The 16,610-nt window shown below is 43.5% G+C and overlaps 1 protein-coding gene across 1 annotated transcript in view; it reads right to left on the bottom strand.

Annotated features, from left to right (window-relative positions):
* RET (ret proto-oncogene) overlaps positions 1-16,610 on the bottom strand; it is a 125,515-nt gene that overhangs the window by 24,707 nt on the left and 84,198 nt on the right. Inside the window, exons 7-11 of the mRNA XM_045024421.1 lie at positions 13,221-13,479; positions 8,552-8,677; positions 7,492-7,602; positions 3,382-3,495; positions 2,160-2,416 (exon numbers count right to left, since the gene is read on the bottom strand). Of these exons, the coding sequence (XP_044880356.1) occupies positions 2,160-2,416; positions 3,382-3,495; positions 7,492-7,602; positions 8,552-8,677; positions 13,221-13,479 (867 nt within the window). The remainder of the gene's footprint in view (positions 1-2,159; positions 2,417-3,381; positions 3,496-7,491; positions 7,603-8,551; positions 8,678-13,220; positions 13,480-16,610) is intronic.

Here is a 16,610-nt window from a genome sequence, read left to right as displayed (position 1 = left end):
CTTATGAGACAGAAGGGGGCAGCTCCAGACTGGTAACTCAAATCACAAAGGTTTAATACAGTATTATATTTCAAGGAAGACATTATGCTCAGTTATCTGATTAATTTTTGTTTTTGTTCCATTATCAGACAGAAAACAATTACTTTGCTCTTCTACAACACCCTCAAAGCTCTTTGCAAGCCTTTTTAAATTAGCTAGAAATTTCCCTTAGATAAAAAGGCACTAGGTACAGCCTATCAATATGGATGACGTTTACAGGCCTACCTGAGATTTTTTTTGTACAAATGAAACACTGACTGAACAAATGCTCACCTTCAGAATAAAGTATGCATATTTGATCTTGCATTTCTGTTTAACTTGTGGGAGGAGGTTTTGCTTTAAGAATTCATCACAGACAACAATCCATCTGTTATGAAGTGCTATTGAGCCTTACAGTTACAGAACAGTGACAAAATGTATAAACCAACCAAGAAATAAAAGCAAATAGAGTACAAGCTACTATGAAGGCATCAATATCTAACATTCAAATGTATCAGACGCTGCCATATGGGTCAGACAAAAGGACAGTGTTTCACTGCACAGGACTTTTCCAGACACCATCCTATTTGCCCCAAGTAGAAAATAAATAAAAATGCACAAACTGGCAGGTATCCTACACACAATATAATCAAACAACAGAAATTGCATTAAAGAGCTGGTGGGAGGGCGGGGAGGGGAAAAGCCTTCCAAAGTATGCAGATAAACCCACCCTAAACTAAGCTTTATAAGTGAAATCCTACCATATAAATTAAAATTTAGTCAATGCACTAATATAAAGTCTTGTGTTCAAGCTCCACAGTGCAGCACGTGCAATCCAACTGAATGCTGGAAGATATTACTAAAACAATGACATAATTTTTACAGTGAAAGTGCAAATTGTACAGCTAGCTGCAAACGGGAGTAGCCAATAATGACAGTACTAAAGAACAAAAGTAATTAGCCACAGACTTTCCAGGGAACTAGTTTACTTGAATCCAATTATTCATTCCAGTAGAACAATTATTTAGTGCCATACCCTGGGGCAGTTAGCTCACAATCAAACTATTGCACTACAAGAAGTGTTATACAAATTAATGGTACAGTAATAGCCCATGCAAAGCTGATAACAGGCTACTGCTCCGTATTTGATAAATAATTAAATACTTTCCATTTGCAGTACATGACAATTTTCACTGAGAATTTGAAATCCTTCAGAAAGTTACCATTGTCTCTCAGATCGGGAAGCTGACAGAGTGATGATGTGACTTGCCCAAGAAAATATTACAAGTCAGTAGTTGAGTCAGGAATAGAGCTCAGGTCTTCTCACTCCCAGGTCAGTGCTTAAACCACTGGACAGTGTTACCTTACATTCAAGGGAGGCAGTGTTTCCTAGTGGATAGCAATGGACTAAGACTCAGGAGACTTTAGTTCTTTTCCCCACTCTGCCAATGACCTCCTGCGTGACCCTGTGCATGTCACTTCACCTCTCTGTGCCTCAGTTTCCCCACCTGTAACATGAGGATAATGCTACTGGCCTCCTTTGCAAAAATGATTTGAAATCTACAAGCAAAGAGTGTTTTATAAGCTAGATTCTACTATTATTTATCCTCATGATAGAGATATTGGTCAGCAAATAGACTGCAAACATTAACAATCAGTTTAACCTCAGTTAGTCTAACCCTGTACTGAAGTCAATGGCAAAAGAAATAAGGGATTAGATTGTGCCTAGAGTATTACATTTCTTTAGACACTAACAGTAAGAGAAAATGCAGTTGGCTTCTGCAGGAAGTTATGATCTAATTAATTACCATGCATTCATTAGAGATCTTTGTCTTATTCCCTCCATGTGGGTGATTTTTGTTTAATTTCATTTGAATCATAGACTGCAACCTCTTTGGGGGAAGGCCTCTCTCTTACTAAGGGTGAATTTTTAGGCCTGCTGAAGTCACTGGGGCCAGAATTTCACCTTAAATATTTGTCCAGCACAATGCACCCTCAAATCAAAATGGGGGTTTGGGGCACTAACACAACATATTCAGTAGACAACACACAAATTTCCTTAGAAAGTCCAATTCATGGCAAAACAAAAAAGCCAAGTCAAATCAGTACGCAATTTAAAAGCATAAAATATAAAAGCTTACCGGTATTTTAAAGGTGTCAACCGGCACCTGGTTCTCCATAGAGTCCAGAGATGGCCGACGGACATTTGTAGAAGAGTAACTGATGGGGTAGGACTGGGCTGGGCGCCGAAAGGTCATCTCCGCTGAGGCAATTGGTGGCTTTGGAGAATTCTTGTGGTAACGGTGGATGAAATAAGAAGAGAGCAGCACTGAGATAATGAAGGAGAGCAGAACTGCCCCTGCAATCACGGTCTTGCACACGTCATCACACAGCGGCTCTGTGGGTAGAGGGGGAATTGATTACAGTTCTGCTGGTTTCATTTTCAATTTTTTCCCATCTCATCTCTTTCCACACACACCCTTTGGTAGCTAGTTACCATTCACAACAGCATCTACTTAGAGGTTTTGGATTAAATGTACAGTCATTTCATAAGCTACGCTAAAACCCTGGATCTAATTCTCAAAGAAAGGTAGAAGTGATGCACTTGCAAATATACCCAGTGCAGCTGCAAAATCCTATATTTTCCCCAAGCTCTGTGGGTAATTGCATGCCTAAATGCCTGTTAAACTGTAACTAGATTTAGTTAGAGTCTTACAGCCCTTAGTAACGTAGGTACTGACTTCATCTGACTTCATATATTCACTTGCCAACACCACTGCAGACCCTGGGAACACAATCCCATTGATATCCATGTCAAATCCACTTCCCCTTTTGCAAGTGCTCCCATTCTCCCTTCCTTTGAAAACAGAGCAAGAAGTGTAGTTCGGTAGCAATCCTACCCTCAGGAGAATGGATAAGGTGATTCCAGCACCTTCCACAACTTTCTTTTCCGTCTCTGAGTTCTATAGTTGAGATTTATAACTCAAGTCCAGTGGAAAGTAATCTCCTAACCACCTTTGAAAATTTAAGACCGTGAGTCCATGCTACACTTCCACTGAAATGCAGCCACCTCTGGGGATTGTGGGGCAGCCAACCAGTGTATTGTGCAACACTGAATGGGAGGGGACACTATGCGAAGAACACAGGGACAAAATCCATGGAGAATCCTTAATGTCCAAATCCAGGAGCTCCCTTCTTAATGCTTTGTACGCTGGCAGGCCATGAACGTAAACTACTCAGCAACATGTAAATGAGTTTAGATGGTTTTATGTATCAAAGACAGGAATATTGTATACAATGGGAAAGGTTAGTGTCACAAGATCAAGATAACTGTAAAACCAGCTAAATAATCTTTAGACTTACCTTTAATATCATCTTTCTCACAGTAACAGTTTTGTCTTGGGAAGCAGTAACAAACCCCATGTCCTGATTTAATTCCATGAGCGCCTCTCTCATGACCACCAATGATGTTTCCATCTAATCAAATACAAACACAAGCTCAGATTCTCATGCTGTAGTTAAAAGGCAAAGCTCAACAGCTCATTCCACTAATGGGTTTTTGTGGGCTTACCCTAATAAGTATTTGAAATTTGACAGTGCAGCTCAGATTAAGCAGTAAAAATGTAGATAGGTGAAAAAAATGGACAAAGGATCTCTTGGGGGTTAATGTAAAGAGATTAGGGAACTCAAAGACTGCTTGAATGCTAGTTCTGGGCTCACTGGTCTGATTAGCAATTATTGCTGGTATAGAAGATCCTGGTTCATAGATTTACATATGGTAGACAAGGTGGGTGTAGGACACAGAGTTTATTTTGGATTATGTCTTTACTTTGTATGTGTAGATACTTCCTCTATTTAAAATGGCCGATAAATGTTGTATATCCATTATTTAATGTTGATTCCCACTCTCAACTCATCATCTGACATCTGACCTCTCTCTGCCTTGTCAGGTATCCAAAATCTTCCTTGAAAATCTTCTCTTATTTAGTTTAATTTTTCTCTCCCACTGCTGCTCTGAGACTGTTGTGTGCCTTATATATGTAGGAGACAGCAGTCTAGTGTTACAGCAGGGAACTGGGGGTCAAGGGACTTTGGTTAGATTCCTGGTTCTGACAAGCATTTGCTCTGATCTTGGACAAATCAGTTAACCGCTCTGCACCTCAGTTTCCCCATCTTCAAATGGAGATGACGATACCCACTTTTGCAAAGTGTTTTGCAATATTCTGTCGAGAGGCACTATATGAAAGCACTAAAAACTCTGTAAATGAATGTTTTATTGTCTAGGATAATCTATTATTTAGCATAAGGACACACTGTATGTAACCACCCTATGTGCAGAGCTAGCCTCATTTCCAACTGGCAAAGGTCCTGCGGAATCAGGCTCTTTTGAAATCATCGTACGAAAATCTATAAAACACACTTCCATACAGAAACTATCAGTAGAAATAATCTTTTTCGTCTACATAGTGCCTTACATCCCTAAGATTTAATAGGATTAAATCAATTGTGTTCTATAGAAATTTAATCAGGTTCTATAGATATTACAGGTATTAAAATGGAGAATGAAATCATTTCTATAGTTATATTTTTAAACCATCCTATAGAATTCCATACCAGGGATATAACTTTTTATTAAATTCTGCAGGAGGATAAAAAAATCCCCTCGAAAGGTTATGATTTTCTGCTAAATCCTATGAGGATTTTCCATAAGGGAATGCAGCTGTCTCTGTGATGGAGGACGGTAAAGCAATGTGCTCCAAAATTGGGGAACAGGGTGTTTTGGCCAATGACATGAGGGCAACCCTCTAATTTGTAAGGGGAAAGTGCAATGGGAATTCAGCATCCTTGCAGAGTATATAGGACCTCAGTCTTAGAGATCTTTCCTCAAGGGTCCACATGTGCTAAACTGCGTGTGATTTAAGGAGACTATGCTAGGTCAACCCCATCAGAGCTGGAACCTGTTCCAGAAAACATAGGTGTTTCCAGACCTGTCATTTGGTCCCCTATCGGACCTAAATTAATTCCCCTATTATTCCTCTGTCTTGGAGAGGTGAGCACTGATTGCTCCCCGATCTTGCAAGCTCATGGCGGTGTGGGAAGATAATGTCAGATAAGTACAACTGCTTCTACTCCAAAAGTTCTTTGTGTGAGTGGAGGAAGTGTCTCCTTGCATAGGACAGCAAGAGAAAAAACACTTCCACTCTGCATTTAAATGTGGCTTTCCCCATTGGGACCAATAGAGCTTACTCTAGGTAGAGCACAGTTACTAGGGAAACCCCGGCTGTCCTACAGATTACCGACGGTGCTACAGATTACATCATGTCTCTATGCCCATCCTTTCATTCAATCAGCAGCTGTTTTCACTGCCTGATGGAGGGCAGGGACTTTCTGCCCTGCCTTCAGATCCTATAAACTGGGGCCCTTACCCAGCACCCCTCCCCAAAGCTGAAAGATGTGGGAGTGACCAGCTGGTAGCTCCAGAAGATCAGAAAACAAACACTGCAGTTTAGATAGGAGCAGAGAATGTTGGATGCTCACACTACCACTGAACACTAAAATAAGTAAACAAGATTGAATCCAGCACCCAGATTTTCTTTGAAGTTCAGGCTCTGTAGAACCTAATCTCACAGCTGAACCTGCAATGATTGGTCCAGTGAAAATCCTTCAGAACCTCTTAGTGGGGTTCACATGGCACAGCCAGCCCTGACAAAAAACCCACCACCGTTTAGAATTATCTCCACTATTATATTTAAAGTAATTACATACTGTACTTAGGCATCTATGGAAAGGATGTGGACAAACTGGAGAGAGTCCAGCGGAGGGCAATGAAAATGACTAGGGGGCTGGGGCACATGACTTACGAGGAGAGGCTGAGGGAACTGGGCTTATTTAGTCTGCAGAAGAGAAGAATGAGGGAGGATTTGATAGCAGCCTTCAACTACCTGAAGAGGGGCAGTTCCAAAGAGGCTGGAGCTAGGCTGTTCTCAGTGGTGGCAGATGATAGAACCTGAAGCAACGGTCTCAAGTTGCTGTGCGGGAGGTCTAGGTTGGATAATTGGAGGGTGGTGAAGCACTGGAATGGGTTACCTAGGAAGGTGGAGGAATCTTCATCCTTAGAGGTTTTTAAGGCCCAGCTTGACAAAGCCGTGGCTGGGATGATTTAGTTGGGGTTGGTCCTGCTTTGAGCAGGGGGTTGGACTAAATGGCCTCACGAGGTCTCTTCCAACTCTAATCTTCTATGATTCTATGATCTTATTTAGCACGTAAATAGGTTGCCTGTGCTTGATGGTGACAACAGTGGAAGCAATTGTTTTAGCTTTTTGGTAGGGTCCCATTGCAAGTGGCATATGTAATATGTGCATATGGGTGTGCATGTATGTATAATTTTGGGGATTTAAGCGCCAAGTGCCTACCCATCAAAATGATAGATGAATGATAAAAATAAATATTTTAGCAGCTGTCTTATGTACACAACATACTTGGCATTACAACATTCAGGATTTTATTATACGTTGTTGGCTTTTGTCAAAGAAATGCCTTCTGCCGATAAAAGCTGAGATAAGGGTTCTTGTCACCACATCTGAACTCTTTAAATGCACTAATTTCTCCATCTGGGAACTTATTGGCAGTGAGCACCAACTCTGTGTCCTGAACTGCTAACTCATAACAACATTCTCAATTCAGGCATTAACAAGATAGCATACATAACATCTTGAAAGCTTGTGTTACTTGCCTGTTTCTATTGTCGAATAAAATTAATAATAAAAAAAACTCCTTTCAGCCTTCTGTCAAGCAAACCATCTGCCACTACATATGTTGAACATTACAGATTTTAGGGAGGCAGCCTCGAGCACATCATTTGCTGCTTGTAAAGTGACAGCTGATTACACTTATCACCAGTGAAGATTTTTTCAGATGATAGTAAAATATCTATGATCACTTTAAGCATTTCTGACACTTTAAAGTTTATGTTTTGTTCACAAGCAGAATTAGATTTACCGAGGTCTTGTCTACACTGTGATTTAGCCTGCATCAGCTGGGGTGTAAATTCTAATATGCACCAGCATGTTGCGCACTAACTGGCCCATGTGGACCTTGCTGGCGTGCACTAAAGTTCCTTGGGCCAGTTACTGTGCAACATGTGGGTGCACATTAGAAGTTGCTCCCCCTGCCACTCAGCTGATGCAGGCTAAGGCACAGTGTAGACAAACCCAATCTTGCTCTGAGTGAATTCAATAGGAGTTTGGCTATTGACTCTAAAGGGAGGAAGACTGAGCTCAGAACTCTGAACTTTGCACAACTCAAACATCAGCTATAACACTGTAATATAGATATGTGTGTTTAATGTATGCACTGTTTTAAAAAGGATCTGGAAACAAGAAAGCAGAACTTGGACCAAACACAGCTTTAACATACCAATTATTATTTTACAGTATATATTATATTTGATATTAACGTTAAAACACTCCATACTTGTGCAATCTTGGGGGCACACCGCTGGATCTTTGCTCTCTATAATGTCACAGATGCCATCTGGACAAGTCCTGATGCTTGGGGTGCAGGTAGAATAATTTGTGGTGATTCCTATGAACATACAAGCACACATCAGTCCAAATACCACAATGCTTTGAAGAAAAGTTCATTGCACTCTGCTGGTGCATGTTGACACACTGAGGAACAGGGAACACTGTCAGTTTTTTAAAAAAAAATAATCAAACTTCTGTGTACAAATTCTTTACCTGCTGTTTTTACAACTAACATGCAAGATGATGATAACTGAAAGCGATCAAAAACTGGGTTTTCAGTTTATCTACTTGGTGCATTTGACAGCCCTTTGTGCGCTGTCAGTTTCAGCTATGGTGATCTTAGGTGTTATTTGCAACAAAGGTAGGTGAAACATCCTGAGTACAAAGTTTGGCTTTTAAAAACGGATGATCTCTCTTTACATGTATTTTCACAAGCCTGGGATTGAATATAAGGTTTACAAATAGTTGGAGGGAAATTGTGATACTTATGGAAGGGCAGGAGTAAAGCATCAAGTTTGCTATGGAATACTTAAGAATATCATCATTTGTCACATAAGCAATGTGTTGTAAGTGTTACAGAGCACACATTCTCAAGTTTTGCATAACAATTTCCAATTGAGACCTCTCTTGTACCTGCCAGTATCTACTGGTGGGATTTTGTAGAACTTGAGCTGTTCCAAACTCAGTTTACGATTGCAAGGGGTTAGGTTGCATCCCATAGGCCATATTCTTCTCTGCACTCCCAGTGATTGCTAATTTGGTACCTGCAGGTGCTGTGATGGGTAGGCCTCAGGGACTGGATTAATGACGACTTCCCCTTAACTCTGCTCTCCTCCCTTCTGCAGGTTTAATTTGTGTATTATTTATACCATAGGTTCTGAGTGGTTTAATACCCTGGGATAGCTCTTCAGCTGGAACAGATCAGCACAATTACACCATAGCCAATGGAGCTGTGCCAATTTAACATCAGCTGACAAGCTGGCCAATTACGCAGCATAAGTGTGTACCTTTTCCACTTCCCTGTCTCCACTGGCATTTTCCTGTTAGCACTCCTATGCCACCACACTCCTCACATTCAGCACGGTGCTTATTAATGGCACAAGATTCAGGGCAGTCCTCTTCTTTCTTAATAACTGCATGGAACAGAAGCAAGAGAGCGTGAGGTGTCAGTAGATGGATTGATAGAGGTGAATACACATGCAAGGCAGCTGGGCTCTAAAAAGGAGAAATTCCTTTTTCTAGATTAAAAATGAGAGACCCAGGCTATGTATCTTCTTCCTATATAGTATCAAAGGGGTGGTGGCAGTAGCATCAGGAGCGGCGCCAGAGTTTCTGGCACCCTAGGCAGAATTTGGGGGGCGGCATTTTGTGCGCTCCCCATGAGGGGCGCGGGAGCTTCCGGTTCCACTCCCATTGCGCCGCCGAAGAAGGACCCTCTGCCGAAATGCCGCAGACAACAGCGGCAGTCACTGAGCTGCTCAATTGCCTACCGCTGTTTTCCGCGGCACGTCGGCAGAAGGTCCTCTTTCGGCGGCGCGATGGGAGCAGAACCGAAAGCTCCCGTGCGCCCAGTGGGGAGCACACAAAATGCCGCCCCCCGAATCCTGGCGCCTTAGGCAACTGCCTAGGGTCGCCTAATGGAAGCGTCGACCCTGAGTAGCATTGCCCTCTCTGATTGCTGGGCATGATGCTTGGAAATACAGAAAGGCAGCACGCTGCACTAACAGACCAATTATAATACAAACAATGGATTCAGAAAAAAACAGCTGGTGAAGGCATGAACCTTGGTGTTTGGGCTGGTGCGACACTGGCCAGCAAACAGCAGGTGGCACAGAGAGGTTCTGATCGCAACTAGCGAAAAACTCTGGCGGGAGGAATAGCACTACTGATCCTCTGTGTCCATTTCCCCAGTCTGCCCCAAAACTTAACTTCTGAGGTCACATTATTACATAATTCAAAGGAATAGGGGCAATCAACTGCTGGGAGTTAACTGTTCTGCACGGACAATTCTCTTAGAGAGTACTGAATGGTTTGGCATAGTACCAATTGGCTCTTGTGATCCAGGGAGATGTTATACGGTTTTACTTACACAGATCTTCCCTTTTCTGTGAAGTTTGAACCCTGACGCTTTTGCTTCAATGAACCAAGCGTGATATCATATTAAGTACTAGGCAAAAGCTGGGTAAAATGACTAAACCAGCAAAAATAGATACAATACAAATGGTTGTTGTTGATAAACAAGCCCATCTGAATTCACACTAACATCTTTGTTCAGCAGAGTCATGGGTTACATGTTCTGAGGCTACCATAAGGACATACACAATTAAATAAATGGAAAGTACAGAAAAAGAAACAAATGGAAGAGAGAGAACTTACCCCTAATATAGACCACATGTGCTACCATGCTGTCTAGTCCTGTTTCTGTAATGTTCCCTTGCTTGTCTTTAAGCAGCCTGACAACGACTGAAGTATGAACAACAAAATGAGAAACATCTAACACGGGGTGGGCAAACTTTTTGGCCTGAGGGCCACAGCTGGGTATGGAAATTGTATGGCACACCATGAATGCTCACAAAATTGGTGGGTGGGAGGGCTCCGGCTGGGGGTGCGGGCTCTGGGGTGGAGCTGGGGATGAGGGGTTGGGGGTGCAGTAGGGTGCTCCGGGCTGGGACCGAGGGGTTCAGAGGGTGGGAGGGGGATCAGGGCTGGGACAGGGGGTTGGGGCATGGGAGGGGCTCAGGGAGGCAGACTCCAGGCAGACTCCTCAAGCAGCTCCCAGAAACAGCGGCATGTCTCCCCTCTGGCTCCTACACTCCTACATGGAGGCGCAGCCAGGTGGATCTGCCCACTGCCTTATCTGCAGGCACCGCCCCTGCAGTTCCCATTGACTGCAGTTCTCGGCCAGTGGCAGCTGAGGGGGCAGTGTGCAAAGCCCCCTGGCTGCCCCTACGCATAGGAGCCGGAGGAGGGATGTGCCACTGGAGCACCAGAGTGGGGAAAGCCTCAGACCCCACTTCCCAGCGGGAGCTCAAGGGCTAGATGTGGCCCCCAGGCCATAGTTTGCCCACCTCTGATCTAACATAACTTTAGTGCCTCCAGTGTGCATTTTTTAACATTTTTTTGTTTTAAACTTCAGTCCAGGAGAGTGAAGGACTGCAGTGTCTATTGCTACATATGCACTACACTGAATATTATGAGGCTGCTAAATGGCTAATTTACTGCCCTTTGTCAGAGCACGTGTTCAACTCTATGCACAAGCCTAAATCTTTATAACTCATGTTCTACAGGAGTATTTAGAGGAGGAACAAGGAGAAAAGTGTGTCTGACATGGAAGTGCTTTGCAATGACAAAACTGAAGAGAGATACATGTATATGAAATACACTGTCCAGTGCCAGGTTTACAACGGCGCCAGCGGCTCCATGGAGCCAGGCCCGTGCTCAGAAGGGGCCCCAGCCTGCTCCGCTTGCACTGCATCCCGAGACCTCACTAGCCCGCCGAAATCACTTGCTCCTCAGGCCGAGGGCTCCTCTCCATCCCCTGGCCCCACCTGCGAGCTCCTCTAAGCCCCCTGGCTGGACCCAGTGCACCTCCAGCTCCAGGCAGCCTCTGCTTCCCATCACCTGTGGCGCCCCTCCTGTCTCCCTGGAGCTGAACCACCTGGGACTGGTGCAGAAGCCTAGCCAGTCTCAGCCAGGTGGGGGTGGGGGGACGGATGACAGTGTGGAGGGGCTTGACTGGGCCCCTCCAGGCAAGTGTGTCTTGAGAGAGCCCGGTTTGGGCAGGCCCTGGCCTGGCTGATTGTGCCACTCCCGAGGGGCCGGAGTGATTCCCGGCCTTGGGACCAGATCTGGATGTGCTGCTGACTCAGCCCAGCAGACACAGTCACCTCCCAGCAGGGCCAGTGAGTGCGGCCAGGAGGCAGGGGTGGGGAGTGGGTTTCTGGGGGGTGCTGGACTGTGAGGTGGCAGGGAAGATGTGTGTGTATTGAGGCACTAGGGAGTGGAGGTTCTCTGGGGGGTGCTGGGCAGTTGTGATGGGGCTGTGGGCAGGGGGCACTGGGCCAGGGTGGTGTTGTGCAGGGTGCTGTGCATATGTGGCGAGGGAGGGGGTTCTGAGCATAGCAGGTCCGGGGGGGCTCTGGCCACAGGGAATTGGGGGGAGGGGTTCCAGGGTTGGGGGCTGTGTGATGCAGCATGGGCCCGCCCCCGAGAGAAAGGGGCCTGCTGGCAGCACGGGGCCGTCCGGGCCACTGTGTGTCTGGCAACTGCCAGTTTGTAAATAGCGCCCTCGCACTGGGCTGGGTGGAGCGGGGCCACTCCTGTCATGCCATGCCCCATTGCCTCTGCCTTGCCCCTTGCTCTGGAGACCGACGTCCCCGCAACATGCCTTCATGGGGGACCACAAATATATTTGGTGCCGGGCCCCCAAAAGTTAATCCGGCCCATAGAACACAGACAAAAAGTAGATTCTTACAAAGCTAATCATGGTTTAAATATAAGGAATTGCAATTGATGAAACTTCTTTTATACCTAATACAATATCTATCTTCACATATCCTCTAGAAATGCCAATTAGAGAGGAGTCTAAACCAAAACCATTAATCTGAACACCCAAACTTTGGGATCTGATCTGAACTCGGTGGCTCAGGCTCATTTCTTTTGTTAATTTCACCAGTGTATGAACTACTCTAACAAGGCACTTGCCTAAAAATTAACACCGAAGGAGACAAACCAGCTATAACAATTTGTGACACTCTCCTCAGGGAGTCCAGAACCATAAGCCACTGTGTTAACCTGTCTGCCTCAGCAAGAGAGAGCTTAGCTGGAGCTTAAGCTGTGTGACAGCTCCCTGCCACAGCAGTAAACTCCTGTACTCTGTCAGTCTAAACCTTTCCTTGCCGGTAACAAGGAACCCCAGTTCCCGAATTCCCCAGAGACGTCTCCCTTTGCAGTGTCCAGTCCCTCTGACTCCCAGAAATTACCCAATCTGCTGTGTCCAAAGAGACAGAACACACGCCAGCCTGTTGGATCAACTGAGAGAGCACACCTTTACTGTAGTATAACAGCACAGAGCTGGCTTATAGGAAAAGTAAGCATACGTTTATTAACAAAAACAGATTTAAGTGATTCTAAGCAAGAGAAACAGAGACAAGTCTGGTAACAAATAAAACACAAAGCACATGTTTTTTAGTGATTAAAACTTAATTTAAGAAAGCTACAGCCTTTTGCCTAAGCGGCTTCCTCACTTGCAACAAGCTATCAGCGTCCCCAGCCTCTTAGGCTGGAGAATCCACCACTCACAGAATCAGAGGGTGCTGTTCCCTTTGCATTCCCCTACTCCCAAGTGATGGATGTCAAAATAACTTTTTGCTTCCTAAAACTCATTGTTTTGTCCCCAAAGTCAGGACGACCTCCTGCTGTCCTTCTCATCCTTTGCCTTCCCATCCTCCTGTTGATTGTGCCAATGAGGCGTCCATTGTTTTGGTTCCACAATGCTTAATTGACATTCAAGACAGGGAGATAGCTGCCTTCCTTCCTGTCTGGAAGAAAACCTGTTTCTTCCTTTATTTGGTCACAGACTTTAAAGAATAATATCAGTGAGTATCCATAATTCCTGATCCAGTGTTAATATCGACATTGCACAACCTTTCTCCCCCCTCCACCTCAAGTACTTACTTGTTCCTTCCAGCGTAATAGTGAGCTGGGTTTTGGCATGCTTCTTACTCTGCTTGTCTGAGGCTACAACGGTGTATTGAATTTCTTTGCATTCAGGTCTGAGTAGCACAGAGGAGTCATTCACATAGAGGCTTCCATACTTGTCCTCTCGGCCCTGAAGTATCCCTACAGCATAGCAGCTGGCATTGGGAGACAGCAACCTGTAGGTGATGTTTACTCCACAGAACTTCATGCAGTTTTCGATGCAGATTTTACCTATCTAGGCTCAAACAACAACAACAAAGAGATCACGAACAACAACAACAAAGTGGTATCATTAATGATACTTTGTGCTCCCTACAAATCTTTCTCAGTGATTAAAGCTAGTTAAATACATGCAACAGTCAGCATCTCTCTGTCTACTGTTCTTACATGGCCCCCATTACAATAGTATCTGAGAGCCTCAAAGCACCCCTGTGAGGTAAGTAGCAGCATTATCCCAGCTTTACAGACGTGAAACTAACTGACCTGCCCAAGGTCACACAGAATATCTGTGGCAGAGCAGGGATTTGAACCCAAGTCTCCCAAATCCAAGCCTACTGCCCATCCACCGGACCATCATTCGTCATCCTATCCAGTTCCATGCAGCCAAAATATGTTTCTTTCAAAGATCCTTTACAAGGAATTCACTAGAAAACACTGGGATACTAGTTATAATGATGATATCATAGTGTTTATTCACACGTAGAGCCACAAACATCATACATTTCATCTACACACAATTCCCATTGACAACAACAGGACTTTTGAGTGGAACACTATGGCAGCCTCAGGCCCCAATATCTATTTCTTTTCTGAGAACCAACAAAAACAAGTTATTCAGTTTAAAATAGGTATGTTATTTCTACAGATGAACAGACGCATACTGCATGTGCTAGAGTTTCTGGACCAGATCCTGCTCTTGGTTTTGCTGATGAAGTCAATGGGCACATCTCAGAGCGAGTGAGAGGAGAATCGGGCCCTGTCTGTGTTAGAAGCATGATGTGGAAACTAGAAATTGATTGAAATTTTTCTAATCTTGAAATCTGAAACATTTTGTAAAGTTTTCCAATTTTTTTTTTTTTTTTTTTACTTTTTTTGCACAAGCTGTAGAGCTGGTAGAAATATTTCAGGTTCCACAATTCTGACATTTTTATTTTCCTAACTTGGAAATAAACTAATAAACCCCCTAAACAAAACTGTTTTTGAAAATATCACAAATTTCCCCTTTCCCCTCTCTTTATTGCCCAGCCCTAATGGAAACTTCATGGAGACATTTTTTCCCCCATCACGCTACTAAACTGCGATGACTTTATGGATGACTTAAGAATTCAAAGTATAGTGCTCTCGCACACACACACACACACACACACACACACACACACACAAAATGAAGCAGAATCAGCATAATTATTATAATATTTTCCAGATGACTTAGTTTTGGTTTAAAAAATTGCAGTGTGGCCAAAAAGCATTTTTTTATTCCTTTTCTATTGGGCTTTTTAGAAAGGAGCCAAATAAATGAATGTTTGCAATCAGAGCTCCCAGGAGATGTAATGAAGTTTCTATTTCAAAATCAGACTTGAAAAGTGTCCCTGCTGTATATCTAAGCAAATAGGTGCATGTGAAAACCCTACACAGACATGAGGCAACTGTGTAATTAGGTTTAGTGTGCACAAAATGGAAACCCTTTCAAATAGGGCTGTGTGGTCCACTGGACAGGGTATTGGAATGGGAATCAAAAGACCTGGATTTATTCCCAACTCTGCTTCATGACTAGAGTCAAGTCACTTCACGGCTCTGTTTCCCCTCCCACTTTGTGTCTGCCTATTTAGATTGCAAGCTTTTTGTCTTGGGGCTGTAAGTGTTTGTAAGGATGCTTTAGAACAAAGGAACCCTGATCCCCATAGGAGTCTCTAGGAACAACTATAAATCAAATAATAAATAATTATAATGAAGGTAGGAAGGAAAAGCTAAAAGGCCACATTTTCTACCACTCCAAAGAAAGATTATAATGGAATTAAGTTATCTGACCTCAAGGCAATATATTCATTGGCAGGCGACAAGTAACCTTTTTTTTTATTCTAAGAAAATGCAAAAGTTTCTGAAAGTTATATAACCTCAAACTCCATTCTCAAGAGGTTGAAACTTCAAATTAGAGAGAGTAAAACATTTTTGTGCAACAAAGACAATGCAGTAATTAGTCCAAAACCTGAAGAGATGACATTCTTAATGAAGGAAGACAGAAAGTTAATGGAAAGCAATTACACAAGCACTATTCTAATGTTCTAATTATTCACTGCTTAGATATGAGTGGCACAATATTATCGTCAGAAGTTTCTGGCCGACAGAAGCATCCGAAAGTCTCTAAAGAAAGAAAGACCTCATCTTTTTCAATTTGCTGGTGGCAGTTAAGCATTGTCATTTAAAATGAAAACAGGGAGAGGATTATTGCTGTTGGAGTTTCTGCCTGGAGTAGTATATACACTAAACCACTCTACATTCTGAAACTATTTATCTAAGCAGCACAGGAATGTAAATCCTTATATCCTGTCTAATTCATATGGCACCTGATCCAAAACCCATCTAAGTCTTTCCATTGATTTTAATTAGATTTGAATCAGGACCAATACAGCATTTGCTTTGTTTATGGGGAGAACTGTAATGGTAAGGGTGGAGAGAGATTTGTGGTGGGTCATCTTAAATTTAAAACACTTAAGATGTGCTTTAAAGTTATGCCAGGTGTGCCTAGCACACACAGATAAATGCTGCTTCTAGCTTTTTTTTTTTAAATAGATTTCCTGAAGTGAAACGTCATTCTTGGATTCAGATTACTGAGAAAGTTCTAGCAGTTCTAGGAGTGTCTCTTATTATAGGAAGGTTCCATTTAACTGCTTTTACATTTCTTTATTTCCATTCATGTCACTGGCTGATCACTTAGGGCCATGTGTTTCTTTTTGGCAGAAGAATGCACAGAGAGGAATAAAACATTCCAAAAGCGAGGCTGCTTATGATGTGGGCTGCCTTCTCTCCTCTACGCCATGGAACTGGCAAGTAAACAAGCAGGGGGAGGAGGTAAAAAGAGTGAAGGCTGAGATTGCTCTCAAATCCCTGGCTGGACACAAGGTAGCTTTAGGTCCCTCCAGTCCCCTTCTAGAACCAAGTCTCTTAGCAATGACAGCACAGCAGATGTCGTGTTGTACTGCCATTGACTTAGCTCTTCAATCCCTACCACAGTGGTTCCATAACTCAGCAGGGGAAAATTAAAGCCGCTCCAAGCAGCATTAGCCACAGTTATTATATGGACTCCAGCCTGCGTAGGAGGAGACACTGGGTGTTCCCTGTCTGTTCCTCTCCCATCAAGCCATTCTC

Source organism: Mauremys mutica, chromosome 7 (assembly GCF_020497125.1).
Source record: "Mauremys mutica isolate MM-2020 ecotype Southern chromosome 7, ASM2049712v1, whole genome shotgun sequence".
NCBI classification, from domain to species: Eukaryota; Metazoa; Chordata; order Testudines; family Geoemydidae; genus Mauremys; species Mauremys mutica.
Note: the sequence above shows the minus strand (reverse complement) of the source record. Positions and strands in the feature narration are given on the sequence as shown.